This window comes from Symsagittifera roscoffensis, chromosome 3 (genome assembly GCF_963678635.1).
Source record: "Symsagittifera roscoffensis chromosome 3, txSymRosc1.1, whole genome shotgun sequence".
Classification (NCBI taxonomy): domain Eukaryota; kingdom Metazoa; phylum Xenacoelomorpha; order Acoela; family Convolutidae; genus Symsagittifera; species Symsagittifera roscoffensis.
The window spans coordinates 56,942,652-56,965,984 of record NC_087064.1 but is presented as its reverse complement, the minus strand read 5'-3'; the positions used below and the strand labels follow the sequence as shown (position 1 = coordinate 56,965,984).

Sequence of the window (23,333 nt, the reverse complement as noted above, 5' to 3'; positions counted from 1 at the left end):
GCACCTTCAGAAATTTCAGGGCCAGTCCGGCACAAATGTATGTCTAAAAAAACTACGAAAGAGGCATTTTATTTGTCGTCAGGGATTCTAATCCCTGAGAGGGCGTCCTTTCAAATCCGGTACTGCATGGTAACATCGTGCGCATATTGTAACTTTTTGTAGAATTTGCCCCAAACATGAGGTTCTTGTTATTATATCAAAGGATGATAATATAAGTACTTATAAACATTACGAAGTTAGTAACCAATTTATCAGATCAAGTCAGTCTATAGGCTATATGGGCCTCCCTTAAAGAGTTTATTTGTAAAATAGAATAATGGTAATCCTATACTGTATACACTATAAGCATGATGGTGACGTGACACACAAAGACACCATATATGCAAATCACATCAAGTTATAATCAAACTTTGTCATTTTGAATATTGAATAATTTATTGATTTGATTCCCAATTATGGTTGCTCCTTCTGATCATGAGTCAAAAGTTGAACGGTTTTTCGCACACGAGACTTGCTTATATCAACATTAAAATACGGTTAAGACGAAGAGTAGGTCAACTCGGTCTATGATCAACAGATTCAAAACTTTTAAGAGCTCGACAAAGCTATTTGAGCTATTTGTATAAGACACACATCGTATGACTGACACATATAAAGCTATTATATGAATAACTCTTACAGAGAGAGCAAAACTTCAGTATCTCGAAACATTTCGTAAGAATAACGATGAAATCGATCTTCGTTGATCTTTCACTGCTGATTTGTGCTTTACTTCTGTTTGACCTTTCTGCAGCTTTTGTCAAGCGCAATTTAAGTTCCCGAAATGAGGAAATTGTATCGGGTAAGATTTTTTGTTCGACAATTCATTACAATGTTTTTTGTCTTCAAAGTTTTTTTTGACATCGTTCGCTGATGCTGTTTCAGTTGTCTTTACCAGCACTTACAGAATAAAGACGCCTTTAAAAATATTAATTGAGCTATCAGAGGGCCGATCACTTGACCTCTAGTCATACACAACACGCATTCCAAGGTCAAAAGTGTGTTATGTTGGCAGAATGCAGTTTGTGACAGACTACAGAATGCAATTAATACAGAAGACAATAATAAATGGAATCTTTCCATTTCGCCCCCACCCACACACACACACACCCACACCTACACACCTCAGCATAAAAACAAAAAAGCCTCCCAAACAGTGATTTTAAATTTTGGGAATATAGTTTGCTGTGGGTGATTATAATAAATACCCTGTATCTGTATAGTACACGATCTCGTGAGTCATATTATATCCAGGTTTCAAGGCGTTTCAAGAACTGGGTGTAGGATGAAAACTTTTTCTTAAAAACGTTCAATAAGGGCTTGAACATTTAAAAGTTAGATTCCATACTTTGACTCTTGAAACATCATTTTGATCGCAAGCGTTATAATTCATCCATTTTATTGACAGAATCCCATGAAAACAGTCAAAATGATGTCCAGGCCACCAAAAAAGCCACAAAAAGTGCAAAAAACGAAAACAAGGTCTCTCAAAATGTCAACAAACCAATTTACAACATCACTCAAGAAGTTATCAATCTGCAACAGCTGCTGAAGAAGCGCAATGTGTCTGTTACGTCACTGATGACGTCATCTTCATTTTCATTGCTGTCAATCAGTTGCGAAGTTTGTCTGGTGTTCGCGGAACACCTTTCGGAACTTCTGGATGAAAACTTCACGGAAGACGCCATAGGTATCCATACTGGTTCAGTAAAATGTCAACTAAGAGGTCAAAGTCAAATAATGATTTGGATCTACTTAAAAATTATCCCCCTTTCAAGATAGGGGAGGGGGTAATTGTTGAGTAGATTAAGTTGGTAGAGTTTTCGATCAATCAGAATGAAGCAAGTTTCGAGTTCTAAATATAACGTTCTAGTGCTAATTTACTGCTTTTATTTATAGGGGTGGCAATTCTTAAGTAGAAACCACAGGGGGGGGGGGGGGCAACAATTGTAAATTAGATCTAATGAGTTTTCTGTGTCATTACCATTAAGATATGATAAGTTTACCAGGCTAATCTACCGTTTCACGCCCCCATCGCCACACCCGCATTTTTTAAAACTGTTATAATCTTTCTTCTTGCTGTCCATTTGTCATGAAAATTGATATTTGCGCTTATTGCTCAGTTACAAACACAACTTTTCTTCTTATACGACTTCGTAAAAATGACAGTTACCCCTTAAAAATGAACCAGGGGCGGATCTAGGATTTTCACGAGGGAAGGGGGCGTATTTTCAAAATTTTTTCGAAATGTTTAAATAGGCATTTTTTTTAGTTTGTTTAAATTGATTCTCCAAGCTCTCTCAAAGCATTAAAAAGGCCCTGTTTTGGCTAAATTTTCTGCGCGGCATGCAAAATTTTGAAAAAACAGACCAAAAAAAAACTTTTTTAAAAAAAATTTTTGGAAAATTTTGACCAAAAGTTCGCGCTTTTTCGTCGCGCGTTTCCCCCTCAAAAAGGGTAAATATTGGAGCCAATAGCGCCTTTAGAACAATTTTAGGGTCCGTCAGCTACAAATGGATATCTCAAAATACTACAAGGGGGGACCCTTTGGGTCGACAGGGGGTCGAATCCCGAAAGGAAAAAGGCGTCCACATACCCCGCCCCACTAAACCCGCTGGTGGTATGAACAATTTTTGAAAAACCTTTTTTATGTTGTAATTTTACGAGGGGGGTGGGAAACTGGAAAAGACTAAGCTTCTCGGCTAACTTTTCAGCCGAGATTGCTGTTGAGTTCTGCAAGGTGGCTGACATGTACCCTCCCCACATCTGCACTCTCGCCATCCGGGAGTGGAACGAGACCTTCTTCTGGATACTGGACAACAGTGTGTTCGAACCCAAAGAAATGTGTGGACTCATTTCCACATCGTGCGGGGATCCTGTTTATCCGGTAAATACAAGAGTTCTTTTCCACAGCCCCCCACCCCCCCCCCCCCCCACATTTTGAATTTCGGTTTTAGTTGTCTTTACCAGCACTTACAGGCTAAAGACACCTTTAAAAATATTAATTGAGCTATCAGAGGGCTCACTTGACCTCTGGTCAGTACACAACGCATTTCAAGGTCAAAAATGTGTTATGTTGACAGAATGCAGTTTGTGACAGACTACAGAATGCAATTAATACAGAAGACAATATTAAATGGAATCTTTCCATTTCGCCCCCACCCACACACACACACACACACACACACACCTCATCATAAAAACAAAAAAGCCTCCCAAACAGTGATTTTAAATTTTGGGAATATAGTTTGCTGTGGGTGAATAAAAAAAATACCCTGTATCTGTATAGTACACGATCTCGTGAGTCATATTATATCCAGGTTTCAAGGCTTTTCAAGAACTGGATATAGGATGAACTTTTTCTTAAAAACATTCAATAAGGGCTTGAACATTTAAATTTTAAATTCTGGATACTGGACAACTGGACAACAGTGTGTTCGAACCCAAAGAAATGTGTGGACTCAATTCCACATCGTGTGGGAATCCTGTTTATCCGGTAAATACAAGAGTTTTTTTCCACAGCCCAAAACCCCCCTCCCATATTTTTGAATTTCGGTTTTCAAAATTTACCTAAAATAGTCAGAATGCAATGAAACTTGGCATAGTGAACAAGCTAAGACTCTTTTTCCTTTTTCCCTCCCACTTGCAAATATTCGCAAGTAAAATTAGTGTTCCCACCAACCGATTATTATGAACGGTGTCAGGACTATTTGCCCCGAGTCAATTGGCCTTATGCCAACTTGCCCCACAAGAAATTTTATCCTATGCCGTTTTGTCCCAAACTCAACACTTTTACTTGATTTTTTGATGTTCAAATTGAGGACCAGCAAATGCTAATATAGACAGGACTCGTTTTGAGGTAACAAAAGACTCTAACCAAAAATTATTGAACCTGAGTCTAAAAACTATAATTTTTGGTAATTACACACCAAAATTTGACAATAATCTACAATTAGCGCCGTTGAAACAAAAAGAAACTCGGCTATTCTTTCATTTTGCTTCATTGTTTACCATTTTGTTCCTAAAAATCCAACATAAATATCATGAGTCAACTTACGTGTGGAATATCTCAACGAAATAAACGAACGCTCAATATTGATGGACACGACTTCACAAAAAGAGCAAACGACAAAAACTACTGAGCACTGGAGATGCGCAAGATACAGTTCACACTAATGCCGCATGCTCGCCGTCACAGCAGGAGATGAACTCGTTTAAACAAAAAAAGAACACAGCCACGATGTTAGACCTGGGAAAAATGAGGCAAACCAGATCATGCATCAAATGAAAAGAGAGGCCAGGCAGCAAATTGTACCTGTCAATAAAACTATAATTGCCACTTGTCTCCATGAAGTAACAGATAAGAAAGCAGTTCAATTATCCTTGCCCAGTCGTGCAGCAAGAAACAGAACTCTTAACCGCCAGAAACAGAACTTGGTCCCAGAATAGGGGGGTTTTAGGGGCGAGGCAGTACCTGCGGTTTTCAATTTCATCAATTTCACACTAAAATTTTTTGATTTCTTCAAATTTTGAACTCTTGACTTCTTGAATAAAAGTGTTGTGCACTTTTAACTAAGCTATAGGAGCTTACATTATCAGCAATCAATCTACTGAAATGTTTAACTCGACATGAAAAATGCATTGAAGTTTCGCCGCTTTCATTTTGTTCATGCATGCTTTGAACTCATTTTGATTCAGCACATGTTTTAATGATTCCACATTTTGTTTCAAGCTTAATTGTTCAACAAAAATATCTTTCATCTCTATGCCGACATTATTTTCTACGAGGATATCAAAGAATCTGGGGCAAGTTTCTTTTTTTATTATCTGGGACAAGATGGCATTGGACAAGTTGTCATCTGGGGCAAGTTGGAATCGGACAAGTTGGGCTGGGACAAGCTGACTTGGGGCGAATTGACATGTAATCGTTTTGAACATTGACATTCGGACTAATTAGGCCATGGCAAACACTTTCACTCTTCATAATCAACCTTGTACCACTCTTTAAACCATAAAATTGATGCTCAATTGACGTGGGGGAAAAGGAGAATTAATGTTCATGTTTTGAAGAAGGAAAAAGAGCCCAAACTAAAAATTGTGAGAACCATTACAAGGCCAAACTGTGCACTGGATAGGAGCGCAATTTTGTTTCTGTATGTTCCTGGATTACAGAGACAAGTCTTTAAATATGTTCCAAAATGTAAGTGGATTCCACAAACAAAATTTCAGTGGATTCCGCATACATATACCTGTAACGTAAATTTTGTCGGCATATTTGTTTTTTTTTGCGGATTCTGCAACAAACAAATATAGCTTGTTGTTCTGGATTCCGCAACTGTAAGTGGATTCCGCAAAAAGTAAGCGGAATCAGCAAATGTAAGTGGATTCCGCAAACTGTAAGTGGATTCCGAACTTCGTTCAATACTGAAATTGCATATGAACAATTAAAAGCGTAGCTGGAATTCTTATCTCTGGCAATGCGGAATTTAAAAGCAAAGACTTAACCATTGTCAGCGGAATCCACGAACAAGTCTTAAAACATTGGCTACTTAAGTCGGTGGATGTCATCTTTTAGTATTTTGGAAGCACAACCACGAGCAATTTCAATATTTGGAGTAATTGAGATGAGAGTGTATGGAACAAATTAGTGTATGAACAAATTAGGTCAGTATTTGGGATTGCGTTAACCCAAAATACTGATTTTGGAAGCATAACGCCGAATAAATGCAGTAATTGTAGTAATTGGCTTGAGAGTGAATGGAAGCACAACAAACAGCATATCGCCAAATTAGGTCAGTATTTGGGATTCCATCGATCCCAAATACTGGTCAACTGGAATAATGTGGAATAAATATGAAATATATACATTATTTGGAGTCATTAGGTTGGGAGTGATTAGAAACCCAACGCATAGCAAATTGTCGAATTAGTTCAGTATTTGGGATTTCATCGATCCCAAATACTGGTCAGTAATTGGGATTCCTTTAATCCCAAACACTGATCTATTCTAGTAAATTTCTATTCTAGTGAAATCAAATCATGTATTTAAAAGATATAATTTTAAAGGCTACTACACATATAAAGGTATGTAAAAGGAATCCGCAAGCAAAATGCGGATTCCACTTACAATTTGCGGATTCCACTTACAATTTGCGGATTCCACTTACAGTTCCGGATTCCGCAACAGCTCAATTTAACGATACAATTGTTTAATCATTTGTTTGTGGATTCCACAAACTGTTCTGGATTCCGCAAATACAGTTGCGGATTCCGCAAATTCGCCTATTTTACGAGCAATTTTGAGCGGTACAGTGATTTAGGTATTTGTTTGTGGAATCTCAAACAGCATAGAAGATCGAAGAAAAGTAGCAATGTTGCGGATTCCGCGACAAATCTGATTTTTGCCTGTTGCGGATTCCGCATACAATGCAGAGAATGCACAGTTTGGCCTCGTAATGACAGATTTGTTATTCATAGGTCACGCATTTAGCCATAAAAACACATTTAACAACAATGTAATTAAAAAATTTGAAAGGTGGGAAGAAAGTGGTAACAAATCAAAAGAAGGGGCATTTCCCATTACAGTTCCCCAGCCTAGAAATTAAGATAGCCCCACCACACGATTATTGGGGTCTATATTTAGCTAGGGAGGCTATGAATGAGAGATTCGGAAGAAGTTGGATTACTTAGTCATATTGAAGTTTTCGTTCACCCCCCCCCCCCCCAGCCCCCTAACATAGTTGATATTTTCACAATATTATGAAATAGAGAGCATAGTTAAACCAATAACAAATAAAAATGAAACATTAATACTTTGCCAATTCGAATTTTTCTTCGAATTTTTCAAAATTTCTATTTTCATAGTTAACTTACGTGTTATTATGGCCAAACCTGCAATATTACAATGTAGGTGTGAAAAAAATCTGTTCGCAATTGTTAGTTTTTTCATGACGCCAAGTTTCATTGAATTATGATGACCTTAAAGTAAGTTCTAAAAAACAAAATTGATAGTGGAAATGCAAAAGAACCGAAATATTTTGATGGCACCCATCGAGGAGCCAAAGTACACGATAGTACCATATTTGATTGAAACGGCAACGATAGGATCAAATTAGCCGCCAATGTATGCATATTGGGCTCTTTTCCATCCCCATTTTGGTTTTTTCTGAAATTCAATAGTTGAAACTCCAGTTAAACTTACTTTTCCTGTTGTAAACTGCATCAAAACGTGTCAGCGTGAACAGGTGAACAAATTTTTTACATGCAAAATGTCGTGTGAACATTTTTGAACAGCTTACGAGGGGTGGGAAACTGGAAAAGAGCCGCATATTGTCCGACTTTCGAAGAAAGTGACGGAATAATTGTGCTGGGGTGACCTATTTTGGCTTTTTTAGCCATTTTTGGCGGTTTTTCTTTTAGCTCTGAAATCTAGTGATGTGTTCAGCTCAAATCAAAAAACTGTTTACCTGTGATAATTTTAGAAAAGAAAAGTAATCGTGGTCTAAAATTGTCACTTTGACAAAACTGGGGCAAGACAAAACTGGTGAGTTAAGATGGATCTCTAACTCATAGAGTAATTTCAGAAAAAGTACACCGTTTGCTTGTCACGCTATCTTATTTTCGGCCGGATAGATTCGTGCAACTTCTTAGTCTAATACCGATCCTAATCTTACTCTTATATCTACTAGTCTCAGGGTGTTTAACTAGTCTCTGCTAGGCTCAATAGATCTAGAGTATACTGGCTTATGCGAGTTAGTTCCAGAATGAGAACAACTGTATTCTAAGTTTAATTCAAATTGCTCTGGTGTTGAAACTACAAGTAGTTTCATTACTTACAAATAAGTGGGTTGTTAGTTTGATGGAGTTTGATTGGTTAGTATTTAATATTTTATAGAGATAAAATATCATAATAATAACCAATGATAAATGCTAGTTTAGATCTGGTTCCACCCATCCGGGGTTTAAAGAGTTTTAGTTTTTCAATGTTCTTATTGTAGTGTAGGATGGAAGATGATGATTTTCTTTAAAGGTTGCGAGCATAACCTTTTTACTGGTTTGGAAGAAGAGATGTATCACGGTAGTTTCGGGAGATTGTGTTATGGGTTCTGATCGATTGTGATGAGTGTTGATCATGTTGATTTTAGAGAATAGGAATGGTCTAATCACATTCGAGAGTGTCGTGTAGTCCAACTTTGGATGCAGTACCTGGTGACTTGGATCTGTACGAATACTTGAACATCGAGATGGCCATTGTTCTGTTGCAATGGGTTTCCTTTGCTGCGATGCCAAGTCATACTTTGAATCAGTTGAGTGTAGTGACTGTAGGCAGCAAATCGGGTGTATTTTGCCATTCCGTAGTTGAAGTGTGATTAGGTTGTCAAATTCCTTGCTACTCGTCTTTGGGCTGTATTTAATTTATATAGCGCATTGTATTATTTACATATACAAATCTTTGTTAATTCTGTTTTTAGTTATGATCTTGTTTTAATTTTTATCGCAAAAGCGTTCTTCTTTGATTCCGTTGTTTTTGAGAGAATAATTTATCCAGTTCTAAGATGGTTTTAATCCGGTTTGGGTAACGTGCGTTTTCTTTTCTAAGTCATGCTGTTAGGTTGTGGTTTGTGGTGTTTAGTAAGCTTGCGTTGGGTAGTTTGGAATATTATATGAATCCTTTCCAACCGGGTTAAAGGAAAGATTGAAATGTGTTAAAACTGGTTAGAGTTGTTATCAGTGAAGATTAAAATTTAAATTCATTATTTTAGACAATTCTTCGTGGGCGAGCTGTGCGATTGTGGATAGGGTTGTGTGCGAGTGAATACTTGAAACTACAAAGAAGCGTCTTAGAAAAAGTTAGTACTGCTTGAATTTTATAGGCACTTTTATTAATTTACTACTTTGAAATTAGCTATTTTACAGTTTTATTTGGGGGGTTGAAATTATCAATTTATCTTCATTTTAAGAGTATTTACTGCATATGGGAAAAGAGTTCATATATCAATTTAGTGCTGTTTTGGGGGTAAATTTTACTGCTTCATGTATTGTAATTGTTTAATCTAAATTTGTGATTCTAGAAAAAAGCTTTCTGTTTTTTGCTTCGTTTTTTTCTTTTGTAGATGATTGATGATCATGCCTGTGAAGACTAGAGAAAAGAGAAAACATTTATTAAGAATGGTTAGTTTTGTTTTGAATTTATTAGAATAACTTGTTTAATTCGTAATTACCTTGTTCGTCGGGGAAGAATCCATGGGGAAAACGTCGTGGATTATTTCTGATGATGTTATTAGTTTAGCTAGTAAGCGAATGATGTATTTAGTATGGAGAAGCGGCCAAAGCAATTCGAGTGTGGTCTGGTTATTTATTGGTTTTTGACAAGTAGGTTGGGTTTTAGCAGATTTTGGTGAGGGGAAGTTTGGAGGGCTATTAAGGGACTTCCTAGTTTTATTTTTATTTATTGGATGATCGGGGGTATTTGAGAATTATTTGTACTTTAGGCTAAATGATCATGTCGATTTTGTTCTGTAGGCTAATTTAATATTTTTGCTAGAGGGTATTTCGAGGTCTAAGCTGGGACAATATTGTTGTTGATTTTTGTTCTAGTTGATAGGGGACGGTCGCAATTTTGAGGTTTTGTTTATTTCAGTTGTCAAATTTGAGCGGGTTGCTTATTTTGACCTAGAGGTCTTAAAGTTATAGTTAGAGATACGCTTGCAGGTTATTATTTGTCGGCTTAAGAAGTCGTGTCAAAAATGGGGTGATGATTCGGAAAGGTTCTGATTGCCTGGAATTCAACTAGTTTGTTCAAGTGCTTTCCAGCATGAATTTTGTGAAAATGTTCGGTCCATGAAAATATCTTTAAGAGGTGAAAATGTTAATTGATTTAAAGTGGTTCTGAAATTCAACTTTCTTTAATAATTTTGATTGCGGGATGAATGTTTTGTAATCTTTTCGTGGCTGATTACGAAGTCTCGATGATTGTCTATGTGGAGATTTTTCTTTTTGATCTTGTGGTATAATTTTTTCTTCTAATTTTCAATTTTTTTCTGTTTGAGTCATTTTTTTTTGTTGTCTAAGTTTTTTGATATTTTTTTGGGAAGTTTTTTGTCCTTTTTATCTAATTGTTTTTGGATGGGGTACATATCAGTGCTTTGATTTTCATGTTGTTCTGAGCTATTTTGAATATCTTTAAGTCATGTAAAAGAGTATAGTTGAGTAAGTTCTCGAAGTGCGTACTCTTTTGGGTAATAAGGTAAAAGATTGTTTCGATGTTGAAAGATTTTTTTTTGTTTAAGCCTAAAAGTTTGTATGTTACATCAGTGGGTTTATCAATTATTTGATACGGTCCTCTTCGGAGTGGTTGTAATTTTTTAGAAATTCTTTTTTGTGTTGTAAAATTTGGAATTAAAACATATGTTACGACTTTTAAATTTTTAGCTGGGGTAAATCGGGAATTTATTTGGGAATTAATATTTTGTCTTCGTAAATTTTTTTTTGTGATTTTCTGGTAATTTTTGTTGTGTTTTTGTCTCTGTTTAAAATCCATTCGGCGAGTGAACAGGAAGCTAATTTTAAAATTTGTGGATGATGAAAGTGATCTTCAGCGTGGGTATGTAGTGGTAGATTATAACATAGTGATTTTATAGTGGGTTGACAATAAACGCGGAATTTAAAAGCAAAGACTTAACCATTGTCAGTGGAATCCACGAACAAGTCTTATCACATTGGTTACTTGAATCGGTTGATGTCATCTTTTAGTATTTTGGAAACAAAACACCAAGCAATTTTAATATTTGGAGTCATTGAGATGAGAGAGTATAGAAAACACAGCATATCGACAAATTAGGTCAGTATTTGGGATTGCGTCAACCCCAAATACTGATTTTGGAAGCATAACGCCGAACAAATGCAGTAATTGCAGTCATTGGGTTGAAAGTGTATGGAAACACAAAACACAGCATATCGCCAAACTAGGTCAGTATTTGGGATTCAATCGATTGCAAATACTGGTCAGTTTTTGGGATTGATGAAATCTCAAAAACTGGAATAATGTGGAATAAATATGGAATATATCCATTATTTGGAGTCATTAGGTTGAGAGTGATTAGAAACCCAACGCATAGCAAATCGTCGAAATTTTTCAATATTCTTGCATAATACTAAATAGGTGTCCATATATTCGGTGGAGGTTGCAATGCGTGTTTATCGTGGTGCAAAGTATTGCTACGCTCCTTCAATCTGTTATCATACAATTTTTTTTTCACTTTGCACTTTCTTTGTTTTTCATTTTATTGAAATCTTAACAAATTCTCCCTAGCGCAATTTAAAATGTATTTATCTAAATTTTTATCCTAGTCATAGCCAATAGTCATCTTTAGGGCCCAACATTCTTCGAATTTTGATTTTTTGACCCTAGTTTTGAAAAATTTGGAAAATATGTCCAAATTTCTTGTTTTTTGGTGGATTTGAGAGGTTTGGGTTGGGACGCGATTTTTTCTCATGTTGATCTTCTGAGGCTGCTTTTATTAACTAATCTGGGTCTTATGGGCTTGATCTTGCGTCTCGCAAAATAAGACTTCACGATTTTTTGAAAAAATTGAAAAATTTGACCTAAAGTCCATTAAAAATTGCCATTTTTGGCCTGTTTTTCGAGGGTTTTTTGTGCAATTTGTGTCTTCAATTTTAATTTTTGTGCTCAAAATGGTGTCTAATATTTACGTACAACTACTGTCGGAGTGTTTTTAATTTAATTTGTGTCATCTTTTATATTCAGTTTTTTGGTATTGCGTTTCTTCGTTTTGAAAATGTGTATTATGATTGTTTGTTTGTTTCCTAAATTGTCTCTTGACATAAGGTTTAGGATGATGGATGCAATATTTGGGTTAATGACTTCCAATGTCTTAAACTGTTAGTTCTTACGATTTTTTGTGGTTAGCTTAACTTGGGTCGTATTGTTGGGTGGGAGAGAAAAGCGTATATCGGTTCCGAAGAATGATTTTTACTTTTTCGTGGCTGGTCTAAGTTAAGGTGTTAACTTACCTAATCTTACTTAGGGGTAGTGATTGTGTTCAAGGGTTGGAGAATAGTAAATCGATCCACAAGGTTCAGGTATAATTAGAACTCAAGTAGTTCAGTAGATACTATTTTAAACTTATTAAAGTTAAGTATTATCCTGGGTCAGGTAAGAGGGGGGTCAAATGAAGGATGAATAACCGAAGTTCTTCACTGTTTATCCTAATTAAAATGGTTAGTTTGATTGAAAAATTTCTTTTAGTCCTGGGTCTTGAGGAAGGGTTGGGTAGTGAATCGACGTTTGAGGTCGTTAGACACTTTACTAAAGGTGTGGGAAAGAAAAAAAAATGTTTTATTTGATCCAAGGATAAGCCTTGATGATCAGGATATAAAATTAATGAAATGAAATTTAATTGAAATAAAGGTGAATTAAAGATCCAAGGAAAGCCTTGATGATCTGAATATTTAGATAAAGATAATTTCTTTTATTTTAAGTGAAATTAATTTAAAGATCCAAGGGAAGCCTTGATGGTCAGAATCTTTATATAAAGTTACCTTATTTTATTTCAAGTGAAATTAATTTAAAGATCCAAAGGAAGCCTTGATGATCTGTTATTTTAAGTGAATTTAATTTAAGTGAAAACAAGGATAAGCCTTGGTAACTTTTAGGTAAAGGTTTAAATGAAGAACAAATTAAGTGTTTAGTTTTGATGATGTTAATGTTTTGAGATTTGCTGTTATGTTTTAGGCGATAAAGCTGGGATGAAAGGATGATTTATATATAATAACAATTATGCTTTATACTAACTAATTTTTGTATTTTATGTTCAATAAATATTTTTTCAAGATGCTGTTCATTTTACAGCTGATTTAAGAAAACGACAAGAGTTGTTTTTATCAGTCGTTATTGTATTATTAATAGGTTTAGCGCCATGAAAGTTTATTGAAGATAATTTTTCAAATAATATGTCAGTAAATGAAAATTTGAATTTACTGCTGGAAGTATTCTAAATATAAAAGTTTGATCTCGTTTTTGTCATACAATCATGGAATCGATTGGAAGATTTCTTCCTAGTCGTACGTCGTCAATTGTCCGAGGTCTTTTTCCAATACCGGGTAGTTTCCGTAGTGTGATCTATTGAGTCGTGGAGACATTTCTAATAAATTTTTGTCACTTAACATTTTTTAAATGTCGTATTTGTCTAATTCTAATCTATTTTTTCTAAATCTAGGTTAGTTAAGGTCTGTTCGAGACTTTTTGGTCGCACCAGATGAGTTAAGATGGAGTAATTTCAGATAAGGTACACCGTCTGCTCGTCACGCTATCTTATTTTCGGCCGGATAGATTCGTGCAACTTCTTAGTCTAATACCGATCCTAATCTTACTCTTATATCTATTAGTCTCAGGGTGTTTAACTAGTCTCTGCTAGGCTCAATAGATTTAGAGTATACTGGCTTAGGCGAGTTAGTTCCAGAATGAGAACAACTGTATTCTAAGTTCAATTCAAATTGCTCTGGTGTTGAAAATACAAGTAGTTCCAACACTTACAAATAAGTGGGTTGTTAGTTTGATGGAGTATGATTGGTTAGTATTTAATATTTTATAGAGATAAAATATCATAATAATAACCAATGATAAATACTAGTTTAGATCTGGTTCCACTGGCGCAATTAACGCGCGCGATATTTCGTGCTATTAACGCGTAAGCGGCTCTTTAATCCGCTCATAAATCATTTTAAATTGAATGCAGGAAAATAATATGGTGTTATCAATAGATTGCTAGACGTTCTGAACATCACACTGTAGTTGGCATGGCGTAAAGAGGAAATTTTCAAAAAAAAATCAAAAAAACTTCAAAATCAATTTAGGAAAAAACATTTTTTTTATAAAAACTGCAATCGAAAACCGTTGAAGTGCAGACGGATCATTCAGGGCTTCGCTTTGTTAGAAGTAGTCTTTTGTACATTTCAATGTCCAGAGGGGGGGGGGGCAAAACTGCATTTCCCCATGAATAGCTGAACAGCTCGTATGTTAGTCCTTTTCCCTGTGGATAAATCGTCTTAACACTACTTATAAATCACGATTGTTCAGTGCTCCGATTTTGGAATTATTGTAAATTGTACCATTGGTCTAATAAGTAATGGCGAAGATTCCACTTAGTCATAGAATAAAAAGTTAAAATGAACACCTTGAAAAAATGTCTTTCCCACTCCCCACTCACACATTTCGAAATTTCTATTTTCACAGTTGTTTTACGTGCTATTATGGCTTAATCCGTGATCAGTAGCGGATTCAGGGGAGTGGAAGGGCGCACACCTGCCCCCCTCCCTCCCCCTCAGGGATTCGACCCACTGCCGATCCAATGGCTCCCCCCTTTGTACTATTTTGAGACAGCCATTTTTGGCTGACTGACTTTAAAACTGTTCTAAAGGCGCCTTCAATGCCAATCTATATTAATTTTGTAATTTTGAGGGGGGAGCGCGCGCAGAAAAAAACGCGATTTTTTTGGTCGAAGTTTTCCAAAAAGTGCCTAAAAACGCTTTTTCTTTCAATGGTCAAATTAGGGTCTTTTTAGTGAATTGGGAGAGCTCAGAAAATCAATTTGGTCACCTAAAAAATAAAAAAGTTGACAAAATCCGCCCCCCTCCTCCCACTCGAGAACTTCCTAGATCCGCGCATTTCCGTGATGTTACGATGTAAATTATGAAAAACAAATATGCTCACAAATTTTATTTTTTCACCAAGCCAAGTTTCATTACATAAGGTCATGATGCAATGAAACTTGGCTTGGTGAAAAAAATAATTCTGTGAGCTTATTTGTTTTTCATAATTTACATCTTAACATCACGGAGAGGCGCGGATCTAGAAATTTCTCTAGGGGGGGGGGCAGATTTTCAAAAAAAATCGAAAGTTTTGTCGACTTTTTTTAGGTCGACCAAATTGACTTAAAATAGTGTTTCATTATTGAACTTCAATATGAGGGAAAAGGAGAAAAGAGCCAAAAAACCTCTAGTTCCTTATTGAGGCACTATTTCCTTGAGACATTTGACATTTTTCTTTGAGATTTTATTGTTCTTAAATAAATCTTGGTTTGGCTCTTATTCATCCCCCTACTGGCGAATTTTTTGAAAAAGTTTTATGTTCACATTGTCCGTCTGTTTCAAAAATTGGCGTACGGACTAAATAGGCCTTAACAAGCATATTTGTTCTACATTCTTAACCTTGTAAAACCCCTCGTTACACCATAAAAATGTTGCTTATGTGAAATGGAGGAGGATAGGAAAAAGAGCATTTGGTTTGATCTTAGTGCATCAACTGTCAGCAGATGACTCTTTCAAAGCACTTCAGGTCTTCAGGGTGGTTATTGCAGTGAAAATCCATCCCTGATTCTTGGATGACATATGTCTGATTCAGACCTGAAAACTTAGCGCTAATTCAGCGATGATTGAGCCATGATCAAGGATAAAGTGACCCTAATCATAGACCGAACCATAGATGGTAATCGCTAGCGCAATATCTCTGAATAAGCGATAATTTTTCCTGTTAAGTCAACCCGGGTAAGGAGACGTAATCCATAATGACAACTATTTCAACGATTTTTAGCCTTCAGCCTGGAATCTTTCCTTCCCCTCAACCGTCAAACCACCTTACAAGCCCATGAAAAAACCCCCCACCGGGTTGCCCACTCTGAAAGTGCTCTTCGTCACTGACTTCCACGTGGACCCCGAATACACCACAGGGGCCAAAGTGGACTGCGGGGACCCCCTGTGTTGTCGGACTGCAGATCACAAGAGTGCTAAGAAGGGGGGAAAAGTTGCTCCCAAATGGGGTTGGTTGTTACTCGTGCTTGCTTTTGTAATAGATTGCAACGAACAAACTTTAAAAAAAAACATTTAATTTGTTATTCTCTCCTAAAAATTCGATTCTGAACATAAATATCAAACTGATAATTATCATGGAAAAATAGGCTGTATGTTCAAAGTCATTTTTGACAAAAGTTCAAGTTTTGTTTGAAAGCATTTTCAAAATCAGTTGAGTTCTGCTGATTGCGGAGTGGAAAACTGACTAGACATCGCGAATGAGGTTGAGAAATTAGACGATAAGCAAATTAGACGGAGGCACTTAAAAGGAAATTAGACGATTTTGCAAAACTGCAATTGTGAAAAATTAGAAGAAATAGAGAGAGATTAAAATTGTTGGCAGACAAATTGGGTGAGAAAAGTAAAATTGTTTGCAGACAACAGTTAAATTTTGGTGGCAAAAAATTTTACATGTCAATCATGCATAATTTAATCAATTCAAAACTCTCCTGTAGTATTCGGATTTGACATTTTATGTTCATTTAAACTTATTGTTTTGATAGGTATTGTCATTATATATTCTTTTTGTATTTGTGAAACTCGACTCTTAAGAAAAAATTTTGTAGGCCCTTTCCTTTCGTAGCAGTGATGTCTAATATGCCAGATCTGTAAACTGAAATTTCTAGTTTAGAGAAGGCGCTTGCCGAAAACTCCGCCATGTTTTGATTTTAAGGTATTACTATGATCGGTGGAATCCCTCATACGCGAAGGACTGAATGCGCGAAAATAAAAATTAGCCAATCAGATTTCAGTAATCTAAAATTTGGAAGGAAAGTCAACATTTCCAGGGACTGAATATTGATATTGGCCGAATATAAAAACGACATAAATATGCCAAATTTTCAAATTGTCACTGACCGCCGCCGAATTGGAACAAATTTTATAGTTCAAGGGTTTCGTTATGAAAGAAGCAAATTATTGCCTGATTTAATTCATTTTAATTGAATAGCAATTTTAATTGAATAGCAATTGCGACCCCGAGATTTTTTGCCCATTCGGTCCTTCGCGCATGAGAATAGCCCCCACTATGATCTAGTGTTCCCTTAAAAATAACCAGGTCCCTTGAGAACTTTCAAATCGTTTAATAAATATGATCTCGCCATTCAGAAAGATATCACAGTATATTTTCAAACAAATTTTATGTTTTGTTACTTCTTAAAACCTCTCCCTCGCCATCTTAAGGTTAAAATTTTTTTTAAAAAAAAAACGTCAATAGTGGGTTTTGATGACAAATAAGTCAACTTAATTATGATCGTTAAACCATAAAACAAAGTGAAGCGAGCAAATTTCAATATATAAACAATGTAGTAATTACAAGTTTTAATCTGAAAAGATACTGACTCAACATATTTCGCGAGATTTTTGAAATGAATAATTTATACACAAATTAGTTTTCAAAATTATAACATGCGAAATGCATGCGGGACCTATCTATCATAGTTGCTTTTTCGAGGGACCACTCTATCATAGTAGTACCGATTTTAAAAAGCTTCCAGTGGCAGTTTGGCACGTTTACCGTTCAAAAGACTAGTGCTCAGGGAAGATCTAGAAAAAATCTAGTGCTCAGGGAAGATCTAGAAAAAATCGATCAAATTTTAACTTTTTTTTATGTCAGGTGCCTTGGGCAAGTGTGATGTGCCCCCTCGTACCCTGGAAACCCTGTTTGACCAGGTGAAAGGGGAGAAGTTTGATTTGGTCCTCTTCACTGGAGACATCTCTCCCCACGATGTGTACAACCAGACCATCGAGAGTCAGAAGTACCTCTATAACCTCACATACTCCATGTTCATGAGGTGAGACATGATTTCTGTATTGAGGTTTTTCGGAAATGAAACAAAATACTGAATGTGTGCAATATTTCAACCAGTTAACCTCCTTCAAGTTGTCAGAAACTGACTGATTTGAACGCTTCATTGCAACATTCGTCAGCATATTTTCAAGTTCAGACAAAAACTATGTTTTTTCAACGTTATGGGCTGTTGGATGTATAATAAAGCAATCAAGTAAAGCAAACTTTTCCAATAATAAGTAGAATTTCATTCTTTTGATGAATAGTGCCCATTATGACTTCTTTTATGCCAAGTAATTAATCTTCCTTGTAAGCAATTGAATTTTTTTCTCTGCTTCCAAGACACTTTCCGAACACACCTGTGCTGTCTGCAATTGGGAACCACGAGTCTAATCCCGTGGACCAATTCATCCCTCCTTTCTTCGGTCCCGGGGAGTCCAAACACCCAATGGAATGGCTCTACAATCAGATGGCACACAACAGCAGACGATGGCTTCCCAAGGAGACCGAGGAAACCATCAAACGAGGTACGCGAGCGGAAAAATAAAACTTAAATCATAAAAACTAACTATAGGCGGGGGAACTGTTTTGAAGTAGTCCTTTTTGAAGTCGGAAAAACATTTCCAAATGTTACCGGATGTTTGATCCGCGTTATGAAAGATCACCAAAGCTGGCTGTAAGTTCTAACCATGTCTAGGTAAAAAAATTTCTGTGCAGCAAACTTTTTCTGTGCCCTATTATTTTCTGTGCCAGAAACTGCAAAACATTCGAAACAAAAGACAATATACATAATGTAAATATCATTTCGAAAGCCTCTTTTAGCTGCTTGGACTTCGTTTAAATCACCCTACAAGTCAATCAGTTGACATGTGGTATATAAACCAGCCGAATTATAAACCAGTCGAAAATACGTAATTGTTAAAAAATAGGTAGATAACAATTAAGTAACAGCTACGAAAATCTTTCAAATTTCATCGATATGACATAGTTTTTTGGCTGGCTTATACTCCGGCTGGTTTATTCACACTCAATTGGATATTTAGTTCCTTGCATTTTTTACCCAATATCATAATAATTTGTTTGTCCAGGTGGCTTCTGGTCTTGGGAAGTAGTGCCTGGTCTGAAAGTGGTAGCAATCAACACCAACTACGGCGTCCATGCCAACTGGTACATGAGGATCACCAACCAGGATGTAGTAGATCAGGTGCAGTGGCTGATAGACGAACTGCAGCATGCAGAGGACCAGGGATTGAGGGTCTGGATCATTGCACACCACGTGGTGCCCGACGATCAGGGTTGGTAGACAATGATGAAAGTTATACGTTTTTTTTATCAACTACCGACGGTCAGCAACAGTGGACTTGATCGTTCACCTCTGAAATAAAGTTAAGGCCACTTTCTAAAATCCGAGTTAAATTAAGTATAAAAATTTTTCATTACAAACAGAAATTTAGTTTTTTCTTTTTTCATATTTAATGTGCAAAGCTGCGGTTTCAAAAAACTTCAGCTCAGCAGGTTAAATATAAAGATGAAAAGATAAAACAACCTAAATTTCTGTTCAGGATAAAAAACAATGTTCGAATTCCTGCTCAAATAAATGAAAACTTTAAAGCTTCACTGAGAAGCATTATTATAGCTTTCATGTTGATTTGTTCTTATATTCTTTGTAATATCACTCGAGACTCTACTTCAAGTTTATAGTGCTTTTCCTTATGACTCACAAATCTCATTGAAGCATGCTCAGGAGTTTTCGTTTAGACTTTCAGAAATGGTACTACAAAGTGCTCCAGAGGTACTCCGGATCCATCGCTTCCATATTCTACGGCCACTCGCATCTGGACGATTTCCAGGTCTACTTGGACTCTACCCAGAATGACATGCCAGTCTTGGCTGGCAAAGTAGGCCCGGGAGTGACCGGGTATCATGGAGATTATGCGATGAACTTCGGGTTCCACGTGGTGACTACAGATGGAAAGAGAGAGAATTCCACATTCGGAGTGCTGGACATCGAGACTAGGTTCCTCAATCTCACAGGTTAGAAAATAAATGAAACAAGAGTAGATATAATTGCTAGCTAACAAAACAAGATTAACCGCCTGTTGTGCCAGTAGCCCAGTCGGTTTTGACCAGTTACGTTTGTATTATTTTCAAATTTTTAACGTTTTGTGTACGTGCGTGGAGGGGCACAAAAAAGCTCAGAATAAACTATTAACAAAAATAACCAGATGCTTTATTGAGGTATATGAAATCGAGCAAAAAAGAAACATCTACGCGATAGTTCCTTTCAGTCACTCCGTGATGTGGTAGGAGGAAGACGTTATTAATGTACACCTTGTGGTGAAGCGGAGCTTCGCACAGCATGTGATACATCACAAACATAATATGACTAACTAACCGACAAAAAGTGAAGCAAAATCCTTCAAGTATTTAAAAAATATAGATCTGCGAAAAAACTATTTCCTTCCCCCCCCCCCCCACCTCACTCAAACATGAATTTTATGATCTAACGAGTGATTTTACGAGGTTAATTATGAAGACCAAATATGTTTGTCATGGCCTAATTAGCCTGCATGTCAATTTTCGTGACAATCGGACAAAAAGAACAGTAACTTCAAATATAAAATTTTGCAGGTGGGGGAAAAAGAAAAAGAGCCAATTATTCAATGTCGACGCAATTTTTTATGCGTTTGCCTCGATTTTTTTTAGTTAACCAGCTAAAGCCTAACCCGAAGGTTAATTACGTAAGGTTAACTAAGCTATCACTATCTTACAAGAGCTCACATGGTAAATTGCAGCGCACGTGCGATTTGAATCCGCAATCATATGATTGCTGGGCAACATCACTACTGATGCCCACAGCGCCACGAATTAGGTTTGTTTTGAGAAAAAATGTAAATAAGTTTTTTAGCAATAAAAGCAATGAAAGTTAATTTACCTAGCGTAGCCTAGAATTAAGCTCAAACCGAGAGTACTTATGCAGACGTCCATTGGTCTTTAAAAAGTTTTGTTGTTAAATTTTTAGATATTTTGAAAGGCGAAGTTTTCAAGCCCCACCAAAGCACACACAAGCCAATGAACAGTGAATCAATTTTTCGCAATGCAAAATTAGACAACAAAACTGATGTACCAAAAACTGAAAAAACCAATTACGTATAAACCAAATTTGAAATCCACATGATTAATCAAGATAAAAAACAAACATTGGATAAAAAAATACTGAAAATGAAGACATCCAAATATGTATACGACTGAAATATTCGACAGAGTAGAAGAAATGACTCTGTGATTCTGCTTGAAAAATTGGTAACCTGAAAGAAAAATCTAAGTTTTAATTTGAAAACGCTCGATAATCCCACCCTCAAAAACCAAACTTCCGTCGCTTTCACTAGCTTAAAATTGCAAAAAAAAAAACAAGAAGCCCAGTTAAAACTGGAGCCACCCGGGTGATATTTTTAAAAATGTTTTAACGCGGGATGAAATGCGAAGTTTTCAAAATTTGCATTTTAGCCAAAAACTCAGTGGTTTCTCACTAAAATAAGCAATTAGCCGCTTATATAGGGGAGTTGTGTGCTACACGTTCTTTCAATTAAAGTCAATATCAAACTTGGCAGAGTAGTTCTCAAGAAAAATGAAAAATTTTCCAACAAACGTTAAAATGTTTCTACAAAGTTTTGTACGGCTTTTCAACAAAAAAAATGTAAGCGTTTAAGAAGGGAAGATCTTTGCATCATGTTTTTTTTCAATTGACCATTTATCTCAGAATTGGCACAGCAGTTTTTGAGAGAAAAGATTCCAAAATGATCGAAATCTCAATATTTGATTTTTTCTAATTTGATAGCAGTTTATCTACAAATATTAGGGTGCAGCTACTTCTGCAGAGAAGGTTCCACATTTTTTTCTCAATTGAACCCGTAGCGGCGGAACCACTTATGCAGTAAAAAAATTCATGAACAATTTTTCGATTGAACTCTATTTGGTAAGGTAGTTTTTGAGAAGACAAAAAATTCTTATAAGTTTTTAAAAAACCGCAAAAAAGTTTCAGAAATTAATTTTTTCTTAAGGACGTAACATTTATCTTAGAAAAATCAAGCAGCAGCTTAAATTTGGCTGGTGACATAATTTTTTTGTGTAAAAAGATTTTGGCGCAGCCGCTTGTGCAGGAAAATTTCTCACAACCCGTTCTTTCGATTAAACCAAAATCTAGGATTTGGGAGGGTAGTTTTTGAGATAATTCGAAAAAAATCGAAGATTCAAAAGCGGTGAAAAAACAATTGACAAAAATGACTTTTCCGGCCCATGACTTTTAGTGTAAAAAAATTAGCGTAGCTATTTATCCCATAAAAACTTCTCACAGCCCGTGTTTTCGATTGATCCCAAATTCTCAGATTTTAGAGGGTAGCTTACGAGAAAAACCAAAAATTTGGGTCAAAAACAAAATTTTTTGAAGAATGTAGAGAGTAGGATAAGTTAGAAAGAGACTAGAAAAGTATGCAGGCAGATAGAGGAGTAGAACGTACAGGTCAAAATCGGTACAGTAGTTTTTGAGAAAAATCAAAAAGTTGTAAATAAGGAAAAAATTTCCAAAGATTCTCAAAAAAATTTTAAAAAACAAAATCCCGTACTTTTTCATAGTACCTGTTTCTATCAAACAGTAACTTCTTTTTTTTGCTTTAAGTCATTAGAAACCCAAAAATTTTAAAACATTTCTCTGGATACTGGAAAATTAGTTTAGAAAAAATTAGCTATTTACTAAAATCAATGGAATCACGACCGAAAGGGCTTAAATAAAACGTAGCACTTGACTCGTTTTGATTATGATTTGACGTACCTGATTTTGAGTTGTGAAAACAGCCCGCCCGACTTCATTTGCTTTTTAAGACATAACGTATTGTTACTATTCTTGACATTGAGACAAGTTTTCTGAAACTTTTGATTGCATCTGAAATAGCGACTCAAAAGGGTTTATTCATTACACCTCAGCTTCCTACGCGTTTTCAAATGTCATTCGATCTTTCAAGTTGATTTTTCTGCTTTTAAAAAGAAGCTTCAAATTTTAAACAGAGAAAAACGTAGAATAATCATTCCGGGATTACAATTTTATCGGATACAAATTGTGCTTCCGGAAAAAATGCTGACCAGAATTGGATTAGATTTATTGTCAATTTTTGACACTGAATGCGTAAAACTGTTTTTTTCTTCTTCAGAAACCCAACAAACTGGTACACCAATTTGGCGTAAAGAGTACAGTATGCGTGAAGAGTACCGACTCAAATCTCTGTTTCCTGAAGACTACTTGGGGTTAGTGGACCGTATGCGCCAAGATAGTAACATCACCAAGTTGTACTACTATCGCAAGTACAAGAGTTCACGGCCATTCGACGCATGCGACGAGGAGTGTGTTGAAAGCACTATAAATAGTCTTATCGTCCATTTGTAAACATACCTATTCATGACATGGACATGGAACACTTTCAAGATGCAGTAATCAGGTCATTGCATTACACTGATTTAATAGATTTAGTTTGAGGCCATTATTAATAAAGTTCATGTTAGAAATTAACTAGACTGAGTAGAAACTGAATATACCATCATTTTTCGATCCTAACTTCTCTTTATCAAAGCTCAGCTACCAAAAATA

The 23,333-nt window shown here is 36.0% G+C and overlaps 1 protein-coding gene across 1 annotated transcript; it reads left to right on the top strand.

Annotated features, from left to right (window-relative positions):
- The first annotated feature begins 480 nt into the window (after nucleotides 1-480).
- Nucleotides 481-23,300, top strand: LOC134841718 (sphingomyelin phosphodiesterase-like). Its single transcript, XM_063857753.1, has 9 exons — nucleotides 481-841; nucleotides 1,448-1,729; nucleotides 2,754-2,926; nucleotides 15,650-15,875; nucleotides 17,522-17,699; nucleotides 18,038-18,222; nucleotides 18,784-18,990; nucleotides 19,454-19,729; nucleotides 22,900-23,300. The coding sequence occupies exons 1-9, from the start codon at nucleotides 727-729 to the stop codon at nucleotides 23,130-23,132; spliced, it is 1,875 nt and encodes a 624-aa protein (XP_063713823.1). The 5' UTR covers nucleotides 481-726; the 3' UTR covers nucleotides 23,133-23,300.
- Nucleotides 23,301-23,333: the final 33 nt, after the last annotated feature.